The sequence below is a fragment of the Python bivittatus genome, unplaced genomic scaffold, assembly GCF_059951505.1.
Source record: "Python bivittatus isolate LINGU-HERP-01145 unplaced genomic scaffold, Pbiv_v1 ctg000020_np1212, whole genome shotgun sequence".
Taxonomy (NCBI): domain Eukaryota; kingdom Metazoa; phylum Chordata; class Lepidosauria; order Squamata; family Pythonidae; genus Python; species Python bivittatus.
Genome location: NW_028277030.1, coordinates 93,974,318 through 93,996,189, shown reverse-complemented (window position 1 = coordinate 93,996,189; position 21,872 = coordinate 93,974,318). Strand labels below are relative to the sequence as shown.

Genomic DNA, 21,872 nt, shown 5'->3' with positions numbered 1-21,872 from the left:
GGCTATCTTGTTACATAAGGGAGTGAGAAAGAGAGATTTCGGTTTTGATGATAGTGCAGTTAACCTAAAACCATTTTTTCAAAATGTAAAATTTAAAATTGTTAATCAGTGCCATTACATAAGTAACACATTTTCCAAACATGACCTGTATGCAAATCTATTTACATTTGAGAAACTGAAATAGATTGTACAATCTGAGATCTACGAGCTTCCTGGTTAGATTTTTTTTTTTAACCTGAAAGCTTGGAAGATTACTATGCCATATCACACATTGGTTTGGAAAGTTTGTCTATTTCAACAATAGTTTGCTATGTGGCACTAGGCTGGAGGATGCTGTTCAAGAAGCAGAAAGGAACTTGGCATGGAAAAATAGCTACTGGTATTCTTTGGATCCCAACATATAACCATTCTGCTTGAATAAGACTATTCCAACCAATATATAGCAATGTTGCCGGTTCTGTAGATAACAGGAATATAATCAAATTCTTGGAGATAAAACAGAGCTGTTGGGGGAGGATAAATAATTTAACTACCATTTAGTGGGTTTCTAATACAAATTATATATCAGATATTTAATATCTATTTTTTCTTAAAGGTCTTGCTGAACTTCCCACATAAATGCTAGTATGGCTGTTATATTTATATAGCCTAGCAATTATTTACTGCAGTTTTAATTATTGCCACAGGATATTGGTACTGAGATCTCACTTAAAATACTGTAATATGCAATATACTCCATGCAATATATTGAATATAAAATTGCTTCACTGTAAAGATAAAATAAATAAAAAAAGGAACAAAACGTCAATCACAGTAAATTCTCCTGTTCACAAGTAACAATCCATCTCTGGATTCCCCTTAAACAAATACCTTAATTATGAACAGCACGAATCAGATAGCTCCAGTTGTCAGATGCACCTTAAATACACACACAGCATACAAGGCCAAGTCACGTATCACAGCTATCAACTCTACCTCCAGATTATTGCCAGCTCTGAAACTAAACTTCTTTCTTAATGAAATATTAAAACCCTTAGTTTCAAATATATATATATATAAAAACTTCTATGTCAAATATTTGGCCCATTTATACTAGTGATAAGGTACAACAATCTGCAAACTTTTATAGGGAACCATGAAGAGAAAGACACCATCCAGAAATGTACTCTGAGTGTTCTAATCATTTAGTAATGCCACCATACAGACCTTTCTGGTTTTAATTACCTTAAAATTGACCTAGCAAAGAAGAAAATGCCATCAAAAGCAAACCTCAATGTAAGTAATACAGGATTGTGAATAATTTTCAAGTTAATTGAAACAGTTTTTTAATAAGGTACAAAGTTTACAGTGCAGTGGAGGCTAGAAGAAGAGAAACTAAGAATTCCAACTGCCTTCCAGTAGACGACAGCATTTGTACAGCCAGATACAAGGGGACGGGATTTCCTCCTCTATCAATCTTTTTGTTTTGTTTTGTGCTAGACCCAAAGGCAGGACCAGTCAGAAGAGGGCAGGGGGCCATTTGTTCATTAAAATAAAATAAGGCACCAAGAAAAGGGGAACATAATTTGAACACTTTTGAAATGAAAACACACACATACAAAACTGTTCAGATTTGGGGAGTCTACCCAAATCTGAACAGTTTTGTATGTGTGTGTTTTCATTTCAAAAGTGTTCAAATTATGCTCCCCTTTTCTTGGTGCCTTATTTTATTTTAATTTTATCACGATAAGGGTCTCAAAAGCTGGAAGTCGCCTGGGCTTCTCTGAACCTTTGAGAAAGGTTCAAAGGAAGGACTACATGTATGAACTCTTTCTGCACAACATGCTAACCTATGATTAAGTGTATCATGGTTTACTAAATTAATCAAATGGCTGAATCAACACATCCTAATGTATAATGCATCATAAACTGAAAACACTGCCTGGGTTCCCATAACACTCTGAAGGACGAAGTAGCCAACCATGTTTTAGCTTAGCATATTTTTTGAACCCTGTTAATACCTCATTGCCAAAGGCCATGAAATGAATGTATAACTTAAGACTGAATTAATATACTGTCCTCCATGCTTTTCATTTTTTCAAATAATGATTTACACAGAAGTACCCCCATGTGATAAAAGTGTGCAAACTGCATTTGAACAATAATATGTCTATACATTGTAAGCTGTTATCATTTTCCTATATCTTATATTTAGTAAAATAGGCATCTGTATTTTCTGTGTACATGCACACTTTTTGAAAATTGGTAGATAGGCCACAGATCCATAATCAAGATAAGCAAGCCTCAATACGTGATCCAATTTTGTACACCAACTAATAGGTTACCACAGATTCAGAATTATAGAGTTGGAAAGGACCACTAAGATTATCTAATACATCTCTCTCCACAGGAGACATACTGTACTAGTAAGTGATCTTGGGAAGATAACCCCTACAACAGCCGTCCTTATGACCTCTGGAGAAAGATGAGTCACAAGCATAATAAAGAAGCCAGTCGCCTTAACTGGGCTTCATAATCGATTGCCCTTACTGAGGACTTGGGGAAAAAACAGCCTCTCTCCCGCCAACCCAAACAGGGAAATCTTTGTTGATAAGTGAGGAGGTCGCAAATGCGAAGCAGATACAGGGATTGGTCTGACCCACAGTGGCTACCAGACAGATAAGGCAGCGAGCCGAGGGGCAAAGGTTTAAGAAGACAGGAATCTGACGCGTTCCACCCTAATGTTTTCTTCTTATGCAAACATACGACGGCTTTTCCTCGTCCTGCCAGGCTGATGAGCAGTTTCCCCTCCGCCCAAGCGCGCGAAGGAGACTCTCGTGCCATCCCCGACCGTGCTAATGACCCGATCCAGTTTCTCGGTCCCCCTTACTCCAGGACCAGCTGTACTTCGCCAAGACTTCAGAGGCAACACGCAGCTCTACGCGACCTCACTCTTACCCACCCCACCAGCTCGCCCGCCCGCCCAGGGCTGCGGTAAACTCGGGAGAGTAGCTTGGTCGCTTTCCTTCTCTCACCTCAGCGTGCGGCCACCTCGCGAGAGTTCCGGGAAGCCCCTCGCCCCGGCACAGCCAAATTCGAATCGGAAAGCCAGAGAGAAGGAACCGGGCGCAAAGCTACCTGGCACCCGCCGGCGGACTCCCGAGCGCAGTGGCAGGCGCCAAAGGTGTGCACCACCGAGTACCATACGCCTAGAGAGGACCATGCCATGAAGACAGAAGGCTAGAATGTCAACCCCGGCAACAGCGTTCAGTTAGCGCTGAGAGGAAACGGAATCGCTGCTGGCGTTCCGTCGCTAAAATTGTCCGGCTGCGAACGGTGCTCGTTGTCGAGCTCCGCAAGGTCACCACGTGAGGGCTGGTGCCCGCTCGGTGCTCGAGAGTGGCGATGATGGTCGTTGCGGTGGTTTCCCCTCTCTTCATGGGAAGGCAGTTGACCCTGGCCGCCTCGGGTTTACCCTCTGGGCTGCGGCTCTCGGTGCGGGGCCTGAAGGGTCAGAATGTAAGACCCAGACTCCACAGCCCGGTAAAATCCTGCCCTCCTCTGGAAGCTAAAACCGCCGGGATGGTCAAGAACCGGGAGCAGGTTTCGACTTCAGTTCGAAAGTTCATCGGCTACCCCACGCTAGCGGGCAAAGTGGCCACCCAGCTGATGAGTGGGCGAAATGTTGAGGAGTCCAGAACCTTCTTCCTGGAATTCGAGGCAGGTGAGCGTTACTCAGGGGACTTCTTTTTAGTGTAAAAGTTAAGCATGTGCCCTCGAAGGTGATGATAATAAAGTTGACATAAAGCTGTGGGGAATTCACCAGATTTGTCTCAATTCCTATTAGAGCAGGGGTATCTTATGGGCATTTTCTGCTTGGCAGCTTTGGTATCTTGACCATTATGCTGCAGCACCGACAGCGTGCAGCATATTATAGTTTTCAATAGAAAAGAATATACAGTATGTAGTTTAGGGTTGAACTGTGGAGTCCTTGGTACTTTCTGATGCACTGATGATGTTACCTAGTTGGGTAATGAAACGTCTGCAAGCAAACAACCAAGCTTAGAGAGCACCAAGGACTCCACAGATTATAACTTACAAAATGATAAGTGTGTTATAATACTAAAATGCATATTGTATACTTTTCAAAGAATCACATCTTCTATTACGTGTAACTTTACAGACTTATCACAACTTCACTTGAATGTAACTCTCACTGAGCTGAAGGGATCTCTGCCCAGAAATACACATAGCTAGTCTAATGAATATATTTTTGCCTTAACTTTATTGTATTTTAACTGGTTTGTATCATCATGCATTTATTGAAAAGGTAAGGTTCTTTATTAGAAACCACTTGAGATCTGTTCTGGCAGATCTTATGAACTGGCTTGCATAAAAATATTTTTGCTGTAAAAAAATTGTAAAATCGAGGAGACAATTATCTATGCTGGAAAAGTTATTTCTACTGCTCCTTGAGTTACATTAAAGAACAACCTTTTCAGGTATTGTTGCATGCACTAAAAATTAAAAGAAAAAAAGTGATTGAAATATCATGAGATTGTTAAATTTTGCTAGCTTTTATGCAAAAGAATTGAGAGCTAGCAAAAAGACCAGAACACCTCCTCGCCGGCAATCAACACCCAGATAAGCAGAGATTGACACCAGAATTAACATCAGACATACAATCAAGCAGTAAACAATACCCTAATCAAGGAACTACCAAGGAGAAAACAACACCGCTACCAACACTGACAGGGCAAGCTACTGTATACAAGCAAAGAGCAAACCCCACTCCATTCTAGCACTGAAGATGTTATCTAGCCAGGTAACAAAATGTCTGCAAGAAAACAACCGAGCTCAGAGAACCCCAAGGACTCCACAGTTCAACCCCGAGCTACATATCTTATCTTCTGTTGGTACCTCCTGATATTTTGGTAATTGTCAAACTATGTCTTTTTTTTTTTAAGTTATCTTTGGGGTTTCATGAACACTGTTCAGGGTAACATAGGTATAAAAGGTATCTCTTTGGTAGCAGGTTGAATTGGGGATGACCACTTGGAGGAACAGGGTGGCACTTTAAATAGTGTTACCTTTTCCTTGAGCAAGGTGGATTTTCAAAATCCAGGTAGAGAGAGAGATACCATTATTGGCAGCTGAACAATTTCTGTTTCTCCTCTCCTCTTAGGATTAGGCAATAGCTGGTATATCTTTATAGATAAATGTGCATGTTTTCAACTTTCTTTTGATTAGAAGTTTTCAGTTGTTTTCTGTCTTAAACAAAAATAGAGCTGGTAAATAAATTCTAGAGTGGAGTACTAAACAATGGCTATTTTTAGGTCCTGGAGTCTTGACTCGAAGCCTCCTTAATGCTGGAGCCCACGTTATAGCTCTAGAGAGTAATAAATCCTTTCTTCCTAAGTTAAAGGTAGGTATTTTTTTAATCCCATGATAAATCCCTGCATTTTCATCTTAAAACAAGGGTGGAAAGCCCTCCTGGTACTTCTGGATTATGGCATCCATTGGTCCTGGGCAATTTGGCCAGTGTGAGTGATAGTTGAAGAGATAATAATAGTCTGAGTAGAAAGTAATTGGCAAGAATTTCAGGTGTTCTGGTAAACCCTCTAATTGTATGCTTGTATTTAGTCTCTAAAGAAAGAATTTGAAAGCCAGTTGGAAGTGGTGTGCTGTAACTTCATAAAATTGGATGCTAATCCATACGGATTGTTAAAGGAGTCTGAATTATGTTCTGAAACACTTTTTAAGAACCTGGGAATCTTTGAAGTTCCTTGGACAGCAGGTATATTATCACACACGTATGTAAATTGTAGACTGACAAATTTTAATTGTACATTCGATTTTTCTTGAACTTGTAAACTTGAGGTAGATCACATTCAGACAGAATCGCATAACTAGATCATTTCAATATAAGAATGGCAACATGAAGGGTAAAATGGCATCAGTTAAATTATCATTACATTTTTCCAATATATATTTTAAAAATTCTAAAGCAAAAAGCCATTATGGCTTTAGTTTAAAAACTTCATGCTAAGGAAGGATTCCATAACTTCTTTTGAAGTTATCAGAATTTGAAGGCTATCTATAGATATAAAAATAACCAGTGAGAGTGTTGCTCTTTCTGCTTGCCAACTAAGCTTCTGATAGGGCCTTTTTATAATATTTTGCGTTTGAATAAGAGGTGGGCTTTCATGAAAAAAGCATAACAGGCAAGATGAAAGGCCTGATGCTAATAGTTATATTACTTAAATTAATTCATTTGGTTATAATCATTTCTAATTTAGTACTAGATTACTGATTTAGGGCTATTTGCTCTAATTTTCGAACATCTTGATTCATTTTAAAAACAGATATTCCTCTAAAAGTGGTTGGAATTGTCCCAAGAAAAGAAGAACGGGTCTTCGTTTGGAGACTTATTTATTTTTTATATGAATGCAGCTCTATATATAATTATGGAAGAATAGAATTGAACTTGTTTGTCAGTGAAAGAATGTACAAGGTTTGTATAAAAATTTTGTTAAAAAGTCCACTTTGAAATTTTAAGTTTGTTTACTTTTAAACAAAATTACATTTTAAAAATAATTCTAAAATATATTGATGGATTTATAATGTTTGTTTTGGATTTGTAATTTAGGACTTGTTATAACATGTTGCACATGTTATACAGATAGTGCTCGTTTACCAACAGTAATTGGGGCTGTAAACTCTGTCACTAAGCAACACAGTCATAAAGTGCAACGTGACATGACTGCGCCAACTTATGACAGCAGTTGCAGCAATTCCAGTTGCCATCATTAAAACGAACTCCACGCGGTCGTTAGACATGACATCACGTGATCACTTTGTAGCCTCCTGCTGTCTTCCCCACTGACTTTGCTTGTTGGAAGCTGACAGTGAAGGATGCAAATGATGATCATGTGACTGCAGGATGCTGTGATGTTGTAATTGCAAGCCAGTTGCCAAGCGCCTGAATTGTGATCATGTGATTGTGGGACACTGCGACGGCCACAACTACGGGGACTAGTTGTAAGTACCCCTTGTTCAGGGCTGTCATAACTTGAATGGTCTCTGAACAGATGGTTGTTAAATGAGGGCTACCTGTAACTGTTTATGAGTTATCTTGGAGATATTCTTAGATAAAAAATGACATAGAAATGAAGTATAATAATACGTAATCTAATTTACATTAGATTACATTAAATAATTTACATTATTCAAATAGAAAAAAATAGGCAACATTTGCCTTTTTTCATAATCAACTTATTTTACCTGTTGTTTGTGTGCTGAAATGGGGAGAAAGATGTAACCAGGAAAATGTATTCTGCAAATATCTGGAGGTATTTTAGAATCAAGCCCTGTTACTGAATCCAGACTATAAAATTAAATGACACAGTTAAGCCATGGCAAATTTTTGAGAAATTATTAGTCAGTTCAAACTCCTATCAATTCAAGAGTAGTCTGTCCAAATTAAGATTTCAGTAATGAACTGAAAAATGAACTATTATTTGCATTTGCATGATCCAATTGAATCTCATTTCAGTTGGATCATTGCATGATCCAACTGAATCTCATTTCCTCATTAAAGTTATTCTAGAACTGTAACTCTTATTTCTAAGAGTTTGATTTGCAGAGTACTGCTTTCAGTATTTGTGTTCCATTTTGATCACTGATCATCTTGTGCAATTATATATATGACATGTTGTTTACTCAACAAACTGAATACTCAATATTATTTGTGACCTATGCATGAGTTGCTTACAGATGTTGATTGTGTATAGATTATTATAATGAAATATAATCATCCTTTATTGAAGCTTTTATAGCAAAACTATAAATAGTATACGTATTATATTATAAATAGTATATATATAAATAATAAAGAGTATATATATATATGTAATAAATAGTATACATATATTATAAATATTACAGGACTTATAGCAAAACTATTTATAGTACGTGTGTATATACACAACACACACACGCCTTTTTTTTGTTCTGTTTAATTTAATAAAAGGCAAAAAATGATTGCAAGAAAACACTGAAATAAACTTCCTAATACAAATCATCTTTCACCCAAAGTAATAGTTAATTCAATTTATTGGTAGATTGATTATGTGCCATCAAGTCAATGTCGACTGTTACCAACAACATAGATGGATTTTCTCTTTCTTGGAACATCTTTTCTAAGGTGTTCATTGCTACTCTAATAGTTGCTAGAGTAGCAGTGTATTTCTTGACTGCTGATTCCTTTAGTGTTGATAATGAATTCTAAAAGGCAGAAGCTATCCATGATTTCTATAATGAAGATATTGAATGGTCAGTTTTAAGGCTGGTTGCTGTACCTGTTGTCATTAGTTTGGTCTTCTTTATATTTAATTTTAGTCCCATTTTTTCACTGTGCCCCTTGACTTTTATTACTAGAGCTTGCAGATATTTGCATTTTCAGCTAATTCAGTTACATAATTAATATATAAAATGTAGTTATACTCTACACAAATTTTTGTATCTTTAAAACTATAATAGATTTCTCTAAGGAGGAGGCTAGGAAAATACTACCCCCCCCAAAATAAATAAATAAAGTTCAATTAGCGCATAATAGGCACACTTTAGTGACATATGGAGAATCAGTTTGGTGTAGTGATTTAAGGCACCAGGCTACTCTCTCTCAGCCCTAGGAAGAAGGCAATGGCAAATCACTTCTAAAAATATAGCAAAGAAAACTGCAGGGACTTGTCCAGGCAGTTGCCGAGAGTCAATAATGATTTCAGGGCACATACACATACACAGAAGTACTTCTAATCTCCCACAAGCTGTCTATAGATAAAAAATGTGTACCTTGATTCAGCTTTTAGCATTTCTTGCCTCAAGCTCTCAAGTGTTTATTCAGGGTTTTCATAATAAAATCAGAAATATAATGTAAAATGTAAATTACTATTTCTGCCTTTGCCAGGTTTTTGTTGCAAAACCTCCAGATAAAAGAACTTATCAATCATTAAGTGTACTTTGGCAAACAGCTTGTGATATTCAACTTCTGCACAAGGTGAGCATTTTGTATATGCAATGATTAATAATGCAAACGTGCTTATCTTGCACATTTATTACAACTTGATACTAAAAATTTGGGATATGTTACTGAAAAGAATGAGATGTATGAAGCCATCAACGTGGCCTGGCATTGGGCAAGAATTATATAAATCTATATTTTTATTAAAGTTTTTAATTTTTTAAAATTTAGATTAATAATTATCTCCCTTCCAGTTCCTGCATTTCTGACATGAGATGAGACAAGAAGACAGTACTTTTATGATCTCAAGTATTATGATATGTAGTAATATGGAACTTGACAAATTACAGTACCCACCTCACCCCATCTCCTTTCTTCTGTGCTCATGGGTGGAGATGCTGTAGTAAGATATGGCTCAGGAAAGCCTCTTAAACTTTTTGGGATGCTTTTCAAATGCAATGAGTTTTGCAGTGAGAAAAAGAGCACCTCATATAAGAGAAACTCACTTGTAGCACTTTAGCTATCATTCCTTGTGTTTAGCAAGTTGCTATAAATTCTGAAACTCTTTTTGTTGATAAGAACACAAATGTTTAACTTCTTAGTCTTATGCAAAGCAATGCAAGTGTGTTCTTGTATGTTCTAATCACACTATGTTTTATTTGTGATGGAGGACTTGCTTTGCTGTGAAAAGTTACTGCTGAAGACTAGAGGAACCAAAATAATAAAAATTGAACTTCTCCTCCCTGTGTAAGCCTATTGTAAAAATCTCCTTCAGAAAGCTAACATTCAGTGTGCTGAATACATATTTGATTTCAGTTCTTCGATCTTCCTTTCATATCTTGGCCCTATGATTTAAAATTTGAGCTGTACTGGTTTCTACTAGTGTTTTAAAGCTGCACTAAGTTCCATTGTTTCCTCTCTTCTAGGAGCCCTGCTCTTCATTTTTAACTAAGTCAAAGAACAGCTGCTCTATACCAAATAGTGCGGTGAGCTTTTAATATTTGTCTATCCTAAAATAAATGCAGTGTGAATGTCTGGGTTGAATACTTCTATGTACAAATATATATATTTGATACAAATTAATTTGATTGGGGATTATGTTCAAGATGCAGTTAATTCCTCTTTTGCAGAATCTCATGATTGAGAGCCTGGAAAAGTAATTGCATCCAATTTGATTTAAGGAGTTGAATGTGAAGAGCCAAATAATGAATTTAAATGCCTATTTAATTTCTCCAGTTCTCTATTTTAGAGAAAAACATAAAGACAAATTTTACTTTGCACTTACCTAACCATCAAATTTCAATTCCCAAGGTATTTTTTGCATGAGTCAAAACCCATATTAGGAGGGTTCCTGCCAGGAACTGTCGTTGCAATCTTTCCATGGTTTGCTATAATTATGCAGTAAATGTCATAATTCATTGCCATGGAAAGGAGGATGAAGATGTTCATAGTCCAAAAGATACGACATCTACATATCAATATATAATCTGGAAGAATCACTGGGAGTTGGGTATCATCATCATCATCATCATCATCATCATCATCGATTAATAAAATATATGTGCAATTAGGCATTCTTTTTACCAAATTTCTAATGAAGTTTTCAGACTGAACTTTAGTCAGACCTGCAAACTTATTTAAAAAATTACTAATCTTCGCTAAAATGCATTTGAGTTAATTGTTAAATTGAGATTTTTTTTTATTCTTTCACATCTACCTGCTGCAGAATGAATATTTATATTTAGTACGACTGACACCACGCAAAGATTTATTTACAGACTTCTTGACAATCAGTAATTCAAGAATATTTGTTATGATGGTAAAGCAGTGTTTTGCTAAATCCACAAGTAGGCTACTCAACAAATTGAAGTAAGTAAAATTAAAGTTCCTCAGCTGAAGAACAGCATAGACAAGTTTTTAATATATATCATGTGTGTAAATATGTATAGTGGTATACAGATACCATTACATATGTGTATGCATGTATTAGATATGTGTAATAGTATATAGACCAAGTTAAATCCAAAAATGCTAGGGAATTCCTGGAAGCTTGGCATTCAGACAAATCAGCCATCAATAGACACATAGAGATAAACCACATTTACACACCATTCAAAAGAGACAATAAAAAAAGCTAAGAAGGAAACCAAAAGACCAGAACACATCCTCTTCAGCAACCAACACCCAGATAAGCAGGGACTAATTAACGCCAGGCAAACAATCAAGCAGAAAACAACAGCCTAATCAAAGAACCACCAAGGAGGAAACCATACCACTCCCAATACTGGTAGGGCAAGCTACTGTACAGGGAGCAAACCCCACAGTCACTGGCACTGATTATGTTACCTAGTTGAGTAATGCAAGCAAACAGCCAAGCTCAGGGAGCACCAAGGACTCCATAGAATATATTTTGTTTTGACAATATGGTACATATCGAAGTTAATTTATCAAAGTAGAAAGCTTGGTATGGATAAGATTGACAACTAGAAGGAAGAAACATAAAATATATTTTTCACTGCTGGAACTCAAAAACAGCTCTCAGTCTTTCACAGAGGGAATGAGCTTAGCCTTAAAGGAAGAAAAAGACACTGCAAAATAGGTGACAGGGCAGCAGATTTCTGGAAGGCAAAGGGGATGCAGTTGCATTCTGCAAAAGATGAACAGAAAAGTCACAGCAAGTAGTAGCTCACTATTGCAAGGAATTGAAAGAATTATGCCTAATAGGTCCATTGACTCATGGATTGTGCTGTCAAGTATTCCTTCCTGCTAATCCATGTGGACAAATGATACTGAAAAGTATAGTACAATTACATCATGGATTTGGAAGTTCTGAGGGAAAGAGCTTCAGATCTTGGGGAGCGCTGGTACTTTTTTCATCCATTCTTTGAATCCATGGAAAAAGATTGAAGAAGGAAAGAAATATCCTGCAAGTGAACAACTGACTTTGCAAATGGTGTTTATGAGGTATTTGGATTCTAAGATTATGGTGTGAGTTATCTCAGCGAGGGATGCAAATAGATTTAAATGACAAATCACCAAGGAAGAATGCTAGATATAGCTTGGAACTGTAGTGTCAGGAAAGTTGAAGCTCTGGTAAAGATGCTAAGGGTAACAAAAAGTACTTATTTTGTATACTGGTTGCTCAAGGAAGAGGGGAGAATGCTAATAAGTAACAAAGAAAAGATGGAATTTTTCAACTCTTTCTTTGGCTCAGTCATTTTTAAAAGGGGACTATGTGTTCTACCGGCAACTGAAGAGCAGGAAGAAGGGGTAGGATTGAAGTTTGAGTTTAATACAAATATAATCAGGGAATGCCTGCTTACTTTGAATGAGTATAAATGTCTTGAGATTGAGAAATTGTTCCTAAGATCCTGAAGGAATCTGCTGATAATTTGGCCAAATCTTTGTGTATTATCTTTGTGAATTCCTGGGAAACAGATGAAGTGCCACAGGTTTGGAAGAGGGCAAATGTTTCTCCTCTCTTCAAAAAGAGGGAAAGGAGGATTCTGGAAAACTATGGATCAGTCAGTCTGATATGATACCTAGAAAGACTCTAGAGCAGAATTAGAAGAAGTGAATGTGGATTTGTTAAGAACAATTCCTGACTAATTTTATGCTTACTAAAACTGCAGATGACAACATTGGGTGGAATAGCTAATACCTTAGTATTGTGGTTCCTAAACTGTGTGCTGCTGCGAACTGACGGGCACTGCAGGATATTTTATCACTTAATAAACAGAACTGTTAGTTCGCTGCAGCACCCTGGAGTGCAGCGGAGCAGTTTGGAACCATTAGGGCTACTGCGAAAAATTTACTGACACACTAAGGGTGCTGTGAACTGAGAAAATTTGGGAAGCTCTGCCTTAGTGTCAGCCCCACAATGTAAACCAGACCAAGAAATAAACTCCACAGAAGTCTAAAACTACTTTTATTAAGATGGACAATAGTAACAGAATCTTGCAACTTTGATTACGCTTTACCTTCTCCCTCTCTTAAACTCATGTTAATTAGGGGATCGTCTGAGACATTTACACATATCTTCTGCATGATTTGGGCTTAAGCCATGTTTTCCTCCTTGTTGCTTTGGTAACAGATCTTTCCTCTTGCATCAAGGTCTTCTTCTTTATTCTCTATATCCTCTCCCCCATCAGCCTCAGCCCCCCACCCCGCAATCCCAGAAAACTAGAGTCAGGCTCATGGGAACAAACTGTAGATGTGCTGTTTTTTTCTTTTGTTGGCAACTTCTCTAGATCACTCAACAAGTCCTGTAACAACTGTATCCTGAGAAGTTATTCCCCCCCACCCAACTTCTTTGTGCTGTGCAGACTGCTCTTCATCTTCCTGTTCTGGTAGTTCCTGCATCACACCCCTCCTCTCTTGCAGTCACAATGTAGATGAAGCTGGTAAGGCTTCCCTGTCCCCCACTTGTGCCCCTGCCTGATCTGTGCCTTCCTCCAACTCAGAAAACTCAGAATACTGCCTGTTCTGGCATGTACAAGTCTCTTGTAATGCTGGCAGTTCATATGGCCAGGGTTTTCCTGGGCATCACAGATGAAACTTGCACACCAAGATATTCCAAACATTTCCCCTTGCATCTAGAGTCTAAAATAGCCTCCACTTCATACTATTCTCCACCAGGATGGGGTGTGGGTGGTGGTGGAGCTTTTTCTAGTTCCCAAGGTGTAGAGGGTGCCTCCCTTACAAACACTCACCAGTGGAAAACAGGATGAATCTTCATTTATGCTGGCAGTTTCAAACGAAACTCCACTGAGTTTATTTGCTTAACTACACGAAAGGGCCAATAAAATTTTGAGTCAAACTTCTTGGAAGGTTGGATGGATGACAAAAATTTTGTAGAAAGCCATACCAAAACCCCCTCACAGTTTTAGCCCCCTCTTGCCTGTGTGTGTCTCTGGCCCGCTTGGATGTTTCTGTGGGAAGCTCCACTGTTCAATCTGCCATAAATAGTTCACATTGAGTTGTTAAGGTCAGGAATTGGTCCTGGTCTCCTCCAAACTTTGATAAACTCCCATGAGAATGCAGAAATATTGGCTGTCCTATAGCCTGCTGTGCTGCTGATGGTTAAGATAAATTCTGACCCAACGAATTTGTTGTGTTATGTTGTGTCATGGCATTTTGTAAGTTGATTATTTGTACAACCACCTGTTGTTGGTGTTGCAACCATGCTGCAGCGAAGTGTTCCCTGAGGATCAGAGGCCATCTCCAGTAATAAAATAAGATCTTCAGCTTCTCTAAAAGAGAGTATGAGACTTGCAAGATTGATGTCAGTCACAGCACATTTTGCTTGGTTAATTTCTATTAACAGCCTTGCTAGGTTAATAGAAATGGTCCGAGAACATTAGAATGGAAATAATACCTGTATTTCCCCGGGGTTAAGAATGCTGGTTTAAGGGCGACCCATAGTTAAGAACGGAGCCTATTGTAGCAAAATTTGAGTTAAATACACAATGATTCGAGTTAAATACACAATGGTTCGAGTTAAATACACAATGGTTCGAGTTCATTACACAATACTACTTATACAATAATATACAATAATACTGTTCCAGCTTACATATAAATTTGACTTAAGGGCAGACCTTGGGAATGGAACTCATTCTTAAATGGGACTACCTGTATAACAAAGAGAAATGCAAACTGCTTCACTTAGGAAATGGAAATTAAATGCACAGGAATAGAATAGGGGACATTTGGGTTGGTGAAGAAGATCTTGAAATAGAAGTTGATTATAAACTGAATGTGTATCTGCAGCCTGATCTGGGTACAAAGTGAGGAAATTCAGTTAAAGGCTGTACCAACAGAAGTACTGTATACTTGCCAAATTACAGGAAGTAATGCTTTCACTTTATTCTGTGTTAGTTAGATTCTACTATTAACACAGCATTTTGTTGTCCAGGCAGCACACTTTAAGAAAAACTCAGAAAAACTAGTACAGGTTCAGAGAAGCGCACTGAGAATAGTCAGGGAACTAACTACTGTGAAGTGAGATTGAAGGAACTTGGAATGTTTAGCATTCAGAAGACTGAGTGGGCATATGATGACACTTCAAATACCTGAAATGTTCTTCATTACCTGAGTGCAACATGTGGGGTAATGGATTTAAATTTAAGGCAGTCATATTCTTATTTAATGTTGTATGAAATGAGAAAGCCACTGAAATGAGGAGAAACATGACACTAAACACTATAGAATTAACTGATTAGTTAATCAGTTGTCTGATCCAAAGACCTAGTTTTGACATGTATGGCATTTTGTTTTAACATATCAAGTGTCATACCAGAAAGTATCTTAGTGATTTCCTGCAACATTAGCCGTAAGATTTGGGAGGTTGCTCTTTAAAAATATTGCATCTTTTGTCTCAGTTTTAGATATTGTCCATTTATGTTTAAGTACCCTTCATTTTTATTCTTGGAAGGATCCTGGAAACATTATTTCATGTGTTAAATTTTACACTAAAACAGTGCTAGAGTTCCAGAGGTTCATGACTGGGACAAAAGTTTTGAATAATTACAGAAAATTACAAAGGTCAGAGGATTACCAGTTGCTACGTAGTGTGACTCTTCATGCTTCCCACCTGTCCATTCTGTTCTATTTCCCTCTCACTATGTTTCCTTTTTCAGCTGTCAGCCACTGCATTGTTTCCTTTTCTATTTTGTGCCCCATAACCACAGCACTCACTTGTGTTCACTTGGAAACATTTTGAAATAGATTACAGCAGGGTTCCTCAACCGTGGCAACTTGAAGATGTGTGGAAGTCCACACATCTTCAAGTTGCCTAAATTGAGGAACCCTGGATTACAGTATTCTTAGTTCATGTTAAGACATTTTATAGACAATGAGATGGTTTTGTCAAAAATGTTATATTTTTGTATTCCAGAATCTGTTGATAATTCCACTTATGGTTGAACAGTATGAATTTTGCTGTAAATGTGGAAGCATGGGCAACTTGAATCAGTCTTAGTGTTTGTCAGAGAAAGAAACCTGATGAAGTTCATATTAAATTTTGGTTTAAATACATGAAAACTCTACAGTGCCATACTATAGAGACAGACAGACAGACAGACAGACAGACAGACATGTTTGGGCTTTTCTTCCTCTTAATGTACTTTGTACATAATCTTTGTCATAGGATTATGTATTTTTGTATTTTAACACAAAATCACAATCTTTTGGAGCAAGTAGAAATTTGAAAATTTGAGAGCGTGCTGGCTGTTATGATTAACATGGCCAGTGACAGAACATCTCTTTACTAAAAGCAAATTGGTTAAATTGTTCTCCACCATCACCTTTAATTCCCAAGATGCTCTTTATCACTTTATCTTACTTTTGGAAATGTGCCCATCTGCCGTGGGGGTGGGGAACAAGCAGTGGCTGAAGCTATCCTGCATTTTTATTTTCAAAGATTGTGTCTGAATCTATGGTGGACTTCAAAAAATTCTTGCCAGTAAATATAGCACATGAAATTGATACTTCATTTAGCATCAAGTTGGCTTCCCATTTAATTTTTTTTTATTTAAATAATCTAAATAAAACCAGGTAGGCCAGTTTGACAGTTGCTAAAGCAGTTGTCTGCAAGCATGCTGGTGCTTTCAGGTATCATATTTGGAGGTCAGGTTTTAAGAAAATATAGAACCCTCTTGATCTTTAACTATCCAATTATATCTAACCTTTCAATATTTTTTGTTTCAGTTTATGGACTTACGAGAATGCAAAGAACCTGTTGAGAGAGTTAGAGATTCCAGAAAATACTACAGCTGGTGGTTTATATCCAGAAGTGTACAAATCTCTTTTTGAACTTATGGAACAGTCTAATCGAATTGATCAAAGTTTATTCTATGATGTTGATTTATTGGCAGATGATAGCATAATTTTTTAAAGTGAAATATATTTAATTTAAACTGTCTTTTTGTAAATTGAAATATGATACAGAGGACCACGCCTTGAAATCTTACAAAGAAAATAATCCCTGTGTATATGAAGATGGCAGTTCTAGAAAATTCAAGCTATTCAAGCAAGGATAAAATGATGGATCCTGTGTGATCAACTCTGACGTGCAAAGACAAATCCAAAATATTGTAGCAAATTAACTTTATTCTTAGACCTTGTAAGGCAGGCTCTGTTTGGAAAACAGGTCAAATGTGATGTGCTTTGTTTGTCTCAGAAAAATAACAAACAGATGTAAAACTATATAGAGTTACTACATGCTGCATCAGTTCTGTATAAAACAGATGTCCTCTAAACCACTATTTTGCCAGGGTAACAGTGAATGAAAAACATAGATGAGAGCAACAAAAGGCATTTTTGGTTTAATCTTAAATGCAACTCATTTAGTCTGTATCCAGCTTTTACTGTATTCCACTTTGTGAGATGACCAACATTACTTATACTACATAAAATAAGCATTCTTAATTTAAAATGAGAGGTGTTCTTCACCAGTTTATAAGATCAGATTTCTTCAGATATAACATTTAAAGATGGTTATATAATAAAATCCTGGGAATTTTAAGAAATTGTGCATGGGCACAGGGCAAAGTGAAATGGAAAATGTATGTGGAGATAAAAATTGTAGTTCCAGTGCAGGAAACATGTTGATATTCCATCGGAAATTCTCTTAGGTACTAAGAAGCGTAATTTAGGTATGTTTTCAAGATAATTGGTCTTTTAAGTTGTGAGTTATAGCAATTTTAACTAGACCACATAAACTAATTTTTTTTAGGGTTGAATATTAGAGAACTGCCTATTCTAACAAGAAATTTCCATTTTATTTTATGGTACATCTAAATTGCTTGGGGTGTATTGCCTGACAATTCCATTATTACATAAAAAATCATATTGTGTGACAGAGAATGAATTACCTGTAGAACAGGCTAATCTTAGCAATATGATCTCATTTGTATACTATACAGTATTATGCTAAGCCACAAAGGAATATGTGTAGTCATCGGTTTACAATGGCAATTGGGACTGGAATTTCTGACGCTAAGTGACATGGTTGTAAAGCATGATGTCATGTGACTGCACCGCTTAGCAATGGCAATTCCAGCAGTCCTGGTTGCTGCTGTTAAGCGAATCACTGCAGGTCATTAGGTGAGGACGTCACATGGATGCCATTTGTGATCTCCTGCCAGCTTCCCAATTGTCTTTGGTTGTCAGAAGCTGGCAAAGAAGGTTGCAAATCGTGACCATGGGACACTGCAGTGTAATTGTGAGCCAGGCACTGAGCATCCAGATCGCAATCACATGACCGTGGGGATGCTGAGATGGCCAGAACTGAGGTCCTAAGTACTGTCACAAGTTTGAATGGTCGCTGAACGAATGGTGGTTATATGTTCAATGGCACGAGGCCTAGAATGGAGCCCTCTGGTACACTGCTCAGTTCTTTCCAGCTTGAAGTGAAGTCATTGATATACATTTTCTGGATGTGATTGTTCAACTCAGTATTCATCTAATGATACCATAGTCCAGCTCATCTTTTGCCATACCCTGTTCTAGGATTTTATGGGAGAATTTGTTGAATGCAAGTTAAACTATCCACTATATTTTTCTAGTCAACTAAATTGTCACTCTATCAAAAAAGATCAGGTTGATTTGTTATGATCAGTCTGTTTCCCCATACCAGAATAATATATACTTTCTTAAATGAACTAAGAAGATTAAATTGAGAACAAAGTCCTGGCTTCAAAATCCTTGCTGGCTTAGTATATTAAACTGGTACTGTAATTCTAGCTTATAGTTACATATGAACCGGACTATACTATCTCAAGTTTACCATGAGTTTACCAATATTACTGTTAATATTTTAGCAGCTTCAGAGGATCCCGGAGGAAACGGATTATCTGGACCCCTATCAGTCAGATTTCAGGCCTGGTTATGGGACAGAAACAGCATTGGTCGCACTTTTAGATGATCTCTGGCAAGAGCAGGATGAGGGTAGTGCATCCATCCTTGCTCTTCTTGACCTCTTGGTGGCTTTCGATACCATCAACCATGGTATCCTTTTGGGTCGGCTGCAGGAGCTGGGGCTGGGTGGCACAGTTCTGTACTAGTTCAGCTCCTTTCCCCAAGGCCGAACCCAGTTGGTGTTGATAGGGAGTGAGAGGTCCAATCCACGGCCCCTACTTTGTGGGGTGCCTCAGGGTTCGGTGCTTTCACCGTTCCTATTTAACATCTACATGAAACTGTTGGGTGAGATCATCCGGCAAATGGGATGAGGTATCATCAGTATGCTGATGATACTCAACTATATATCTCTATCCCGGGTGACCTAAGTGATCCTGTGGCTACCCTTTTGCAGTGCCTGGAGGCTGTAGGGGCCTGGATGGGGGACAACAGGCTTCAACTGAACCTGGTAAGACGGAGTGACTGTGGGCACAGGGAGCCTCAAGATCTAGGAGTTTATTATCTTTGGTTCTTGATGGGGTCACACTACCCCAGACAGACCCGGTGCGTAATCTGGAGGTCCTCCTGGACTCACGACTCCTGTTCCAAGAGCAGGTGGTAGTTATGGCTAGGAGGGCCTTTGTGCAACTTGTGCGTCAGTTACACCCCTTCCTTGATTGGGAGGCCCTCTGCACGGTCATTCATGCCCTGGTCACCTCCCAGTTGGATTACTGCAATGTGCGGTACATGGGGCTACCCTTGAAGAGTATCCGGAAGCTACAGCTGGTGTAGAATGCCCCCGGGGGCCCATATAACACCACTGTTAAGTGAGCTGCATTGGCTGCCAGTTTGCTTCTGGGTCCAATTCAAGGTGTTGGTGATCACCTTTAAAGCCCTTCATGGCAGAGGACCAGGTTATCTGAGGAGCTGTCTTGCCCCTGTTATATCTGCCCGCCCCACTTGGTCTGGCAGAAGGGGCATGTTGCAGTCCCTGCCAGTCAAGAAATTTTGACTGGTGGGATCTAGGAAGAGGGCCTGTTCTGCTGTGGCCCCCGCTCTGTGGAACAACTTAGACTTGAGGTGGGGTGTGCCCCCACTCTCATGGCCTTCAGGAAAAGCATGAAACCTTGGCTATGTCAGATGGCCTGTGGGCCGGATGGGGGCTCGCACCACTGGAAGTGGCTTGTGAGGTAACTGATTTTACCCCTTCATCTTGAATGTTTTTAGTTTTTTTATGCATAGGGTTTGTTTTATATAGCTTGATTTTTAATTAATGTGGGTATTTATTTAACTATGGGTTTTACTCTAATTGTGAGCTGCCCAGACTCACCCGTTGGGGGAGATGGGCGGCATACAAATTTAATAAATAAAATAAAAATAAATAAAATATTTTAATTTAGAGATGGCCATCTTTTGCTAGCTATAGTCTGCTTTTGAGAAGGTAAGGGCTGAAGTAGGTGAAGGTAAATGCAAAAAAGGGAGAGCTTTGATCATTTGATGATAGCCACCATCTTGACTTTTTTGAGCCCCCCCCCCCATGGAAGCCCCTGTTGGGGGCAAAGATTGTTTATTCAGATCTGCCATGTGAGCCATTGATGGGGGCGATGATTGCTTTCACAAGCTATCTAGGTAGGCTATATGACAGATACAGTCTAAATCATGAAGTATTTCTAAAGGGTATTTTTTAAAAAATAATAATTAAAAGTCCAAAATAAAAGGCAATACTTTTATTAGCCATGATTTTGAGAGGATATGATAGCAATCTTCAAATATCTGAAAGGATGTCACTTAGAAAAAAGTCAGACTTTTTTTTCTTGTTCCAGACGGCACGTCACAGAATCATGGTTTTAAACTACAAGAGGGCAGGTTTCAACTGAAAGTTAGAAAAACAGTAAGGACAGTTCAACATCGGAAACATTCACCAAGAGAAGTGGGGGACTCTCCTTCCCTAGATGTGTTCCAATGGAGGCTGGAGAGCTTTCTGTTTGGGATGCTTGAACTTGGAATCCTGTCCTGAGCAGGGCATCAGACTTACTGGCCTAACGAAGCTCTTCCAACTTAAGATTCTACCAGGCCAGTTGCTATTTCTTTTTAACTTCTGTATTGTTCCAATTTGGTGAGAGCCTGTTTGGTCTAGTGGTTAAGGTTCCAGGCTAGGAACCAGGATACTGAGTTCTAGGCCCGCCTTAGGCATGAAAGCCGGCTGGGTGACTTTGGGCCAGTCACTCTCCCTCAGCCCCGGATGTCTGTCGCAGCCATCGGATCAACATTCGGTTGATCTGAAAAAAGCAGACCTTGCTCATGCAGGAAGAACGCTAGGAAGGAAAAAAATGGTTCCAATTTGGCATTTATTGAGTGCTAACTGATCTTCAAGTCAACTCTAAAAAAAAAATAGTTCTAGTGAGAAGTATGCAAGAACCCAGCGGGTAGATTTCTAAATCCCTTTCTAGGGACTCATATTTAGCAGATCATTTGTATCAAAACCCTTTTTGTTTTTTGGTGCCTTCGAGTCAATGTTGACTCCTAGCAACTGTCTGGACAAGTCCCTGCAATTTTCTTGGCAAGATTTTGAATGTGGTTTGCTATTGCCTGCTTCCTAGGGCTGAGAATGAGTGGCCCAAGGTCACCCAGCTGGCTCTAAGGTGGGACTAGAACTCACTGTCTCCCGGTTTCTAGCCTAATGCTTTAACCACCACTGGTTAAAATTGGCTCTCAAAAACTATAGGGATTTATATTAATGCCTGGAGTTTTTAATCTAACATCCTTAACCTGGTGTTTTAGGCTCCCTACCCACTTCAAGGAGATGTGCATTGTATTATTTGCCATCCGAGTGGAATAACTTTTTTTGCTTGAAAATTACACACGATTAAAAGCAAGAAACAAAGATACATGCTGAAACTGTTGGGGCCAAGTAACTGTTATCCAAATTAATGTGAGAAATATAGGAACATTAATATGCAAATATGCCCTC

The 21,872-nt window shown here is 38.4% G+C and overlaps 2 protein-coding genes across 5 annotated transcripts in view; one reads left to right on the top strand and one right to left on the bottom strand.

Annotated features, from left to right (window-relative positions):
- The window catches only part of CNST (consortin, connexin sorting protein), a 45,524-nt gene extending 42,351 nt beyond the window's left edge, over positions 1-3,173 (bottom strand). For 3 of the 4 annotated variants that reach the window (XM_025177146.2, XM_025177143.2, XM_088144239.1), the window contains exon 1: positions 3,015-3,173. The gene's annotated coding sequence lies outside the window, so the exon portion shown is untranslated. The remainder of the gene's footprint in view (positions 1-3,014) is intronic. The other variant, XM_088144248.1, reaches the window with a different exon arrangement.
- A 60-nt stretch (positions 3,174-3,233) lies between these two features.
- On the top strand, positions 3,234-20,476 carry TFB2M (transcription factor B2, mitochondrial). The gene is made up of 8 exons (XM_007422259.4): positions 3,234-3,703; positions 5,316-5,404; positions 5,623-5,776; positions 6,345-6,493; positions 8,948-9,037; positions 9,928-9,987; positions 10,728-10,870; positions 16,712-20,476. Exons 1-8 carry the CDS (start codon positions 3,385-3,387, stop codon positions 16,896-16,898), a joined length of 1,191 nt encoding a protein of 396 aa, XP_007422321.1. The 5' UTR covers positions 3,234-3,384; the 3' UTR covers positions 16,899-20,476.
- The last annotated feature ends 1,396 nt before the right edge of the window (positions 20,477-21,872 follow it).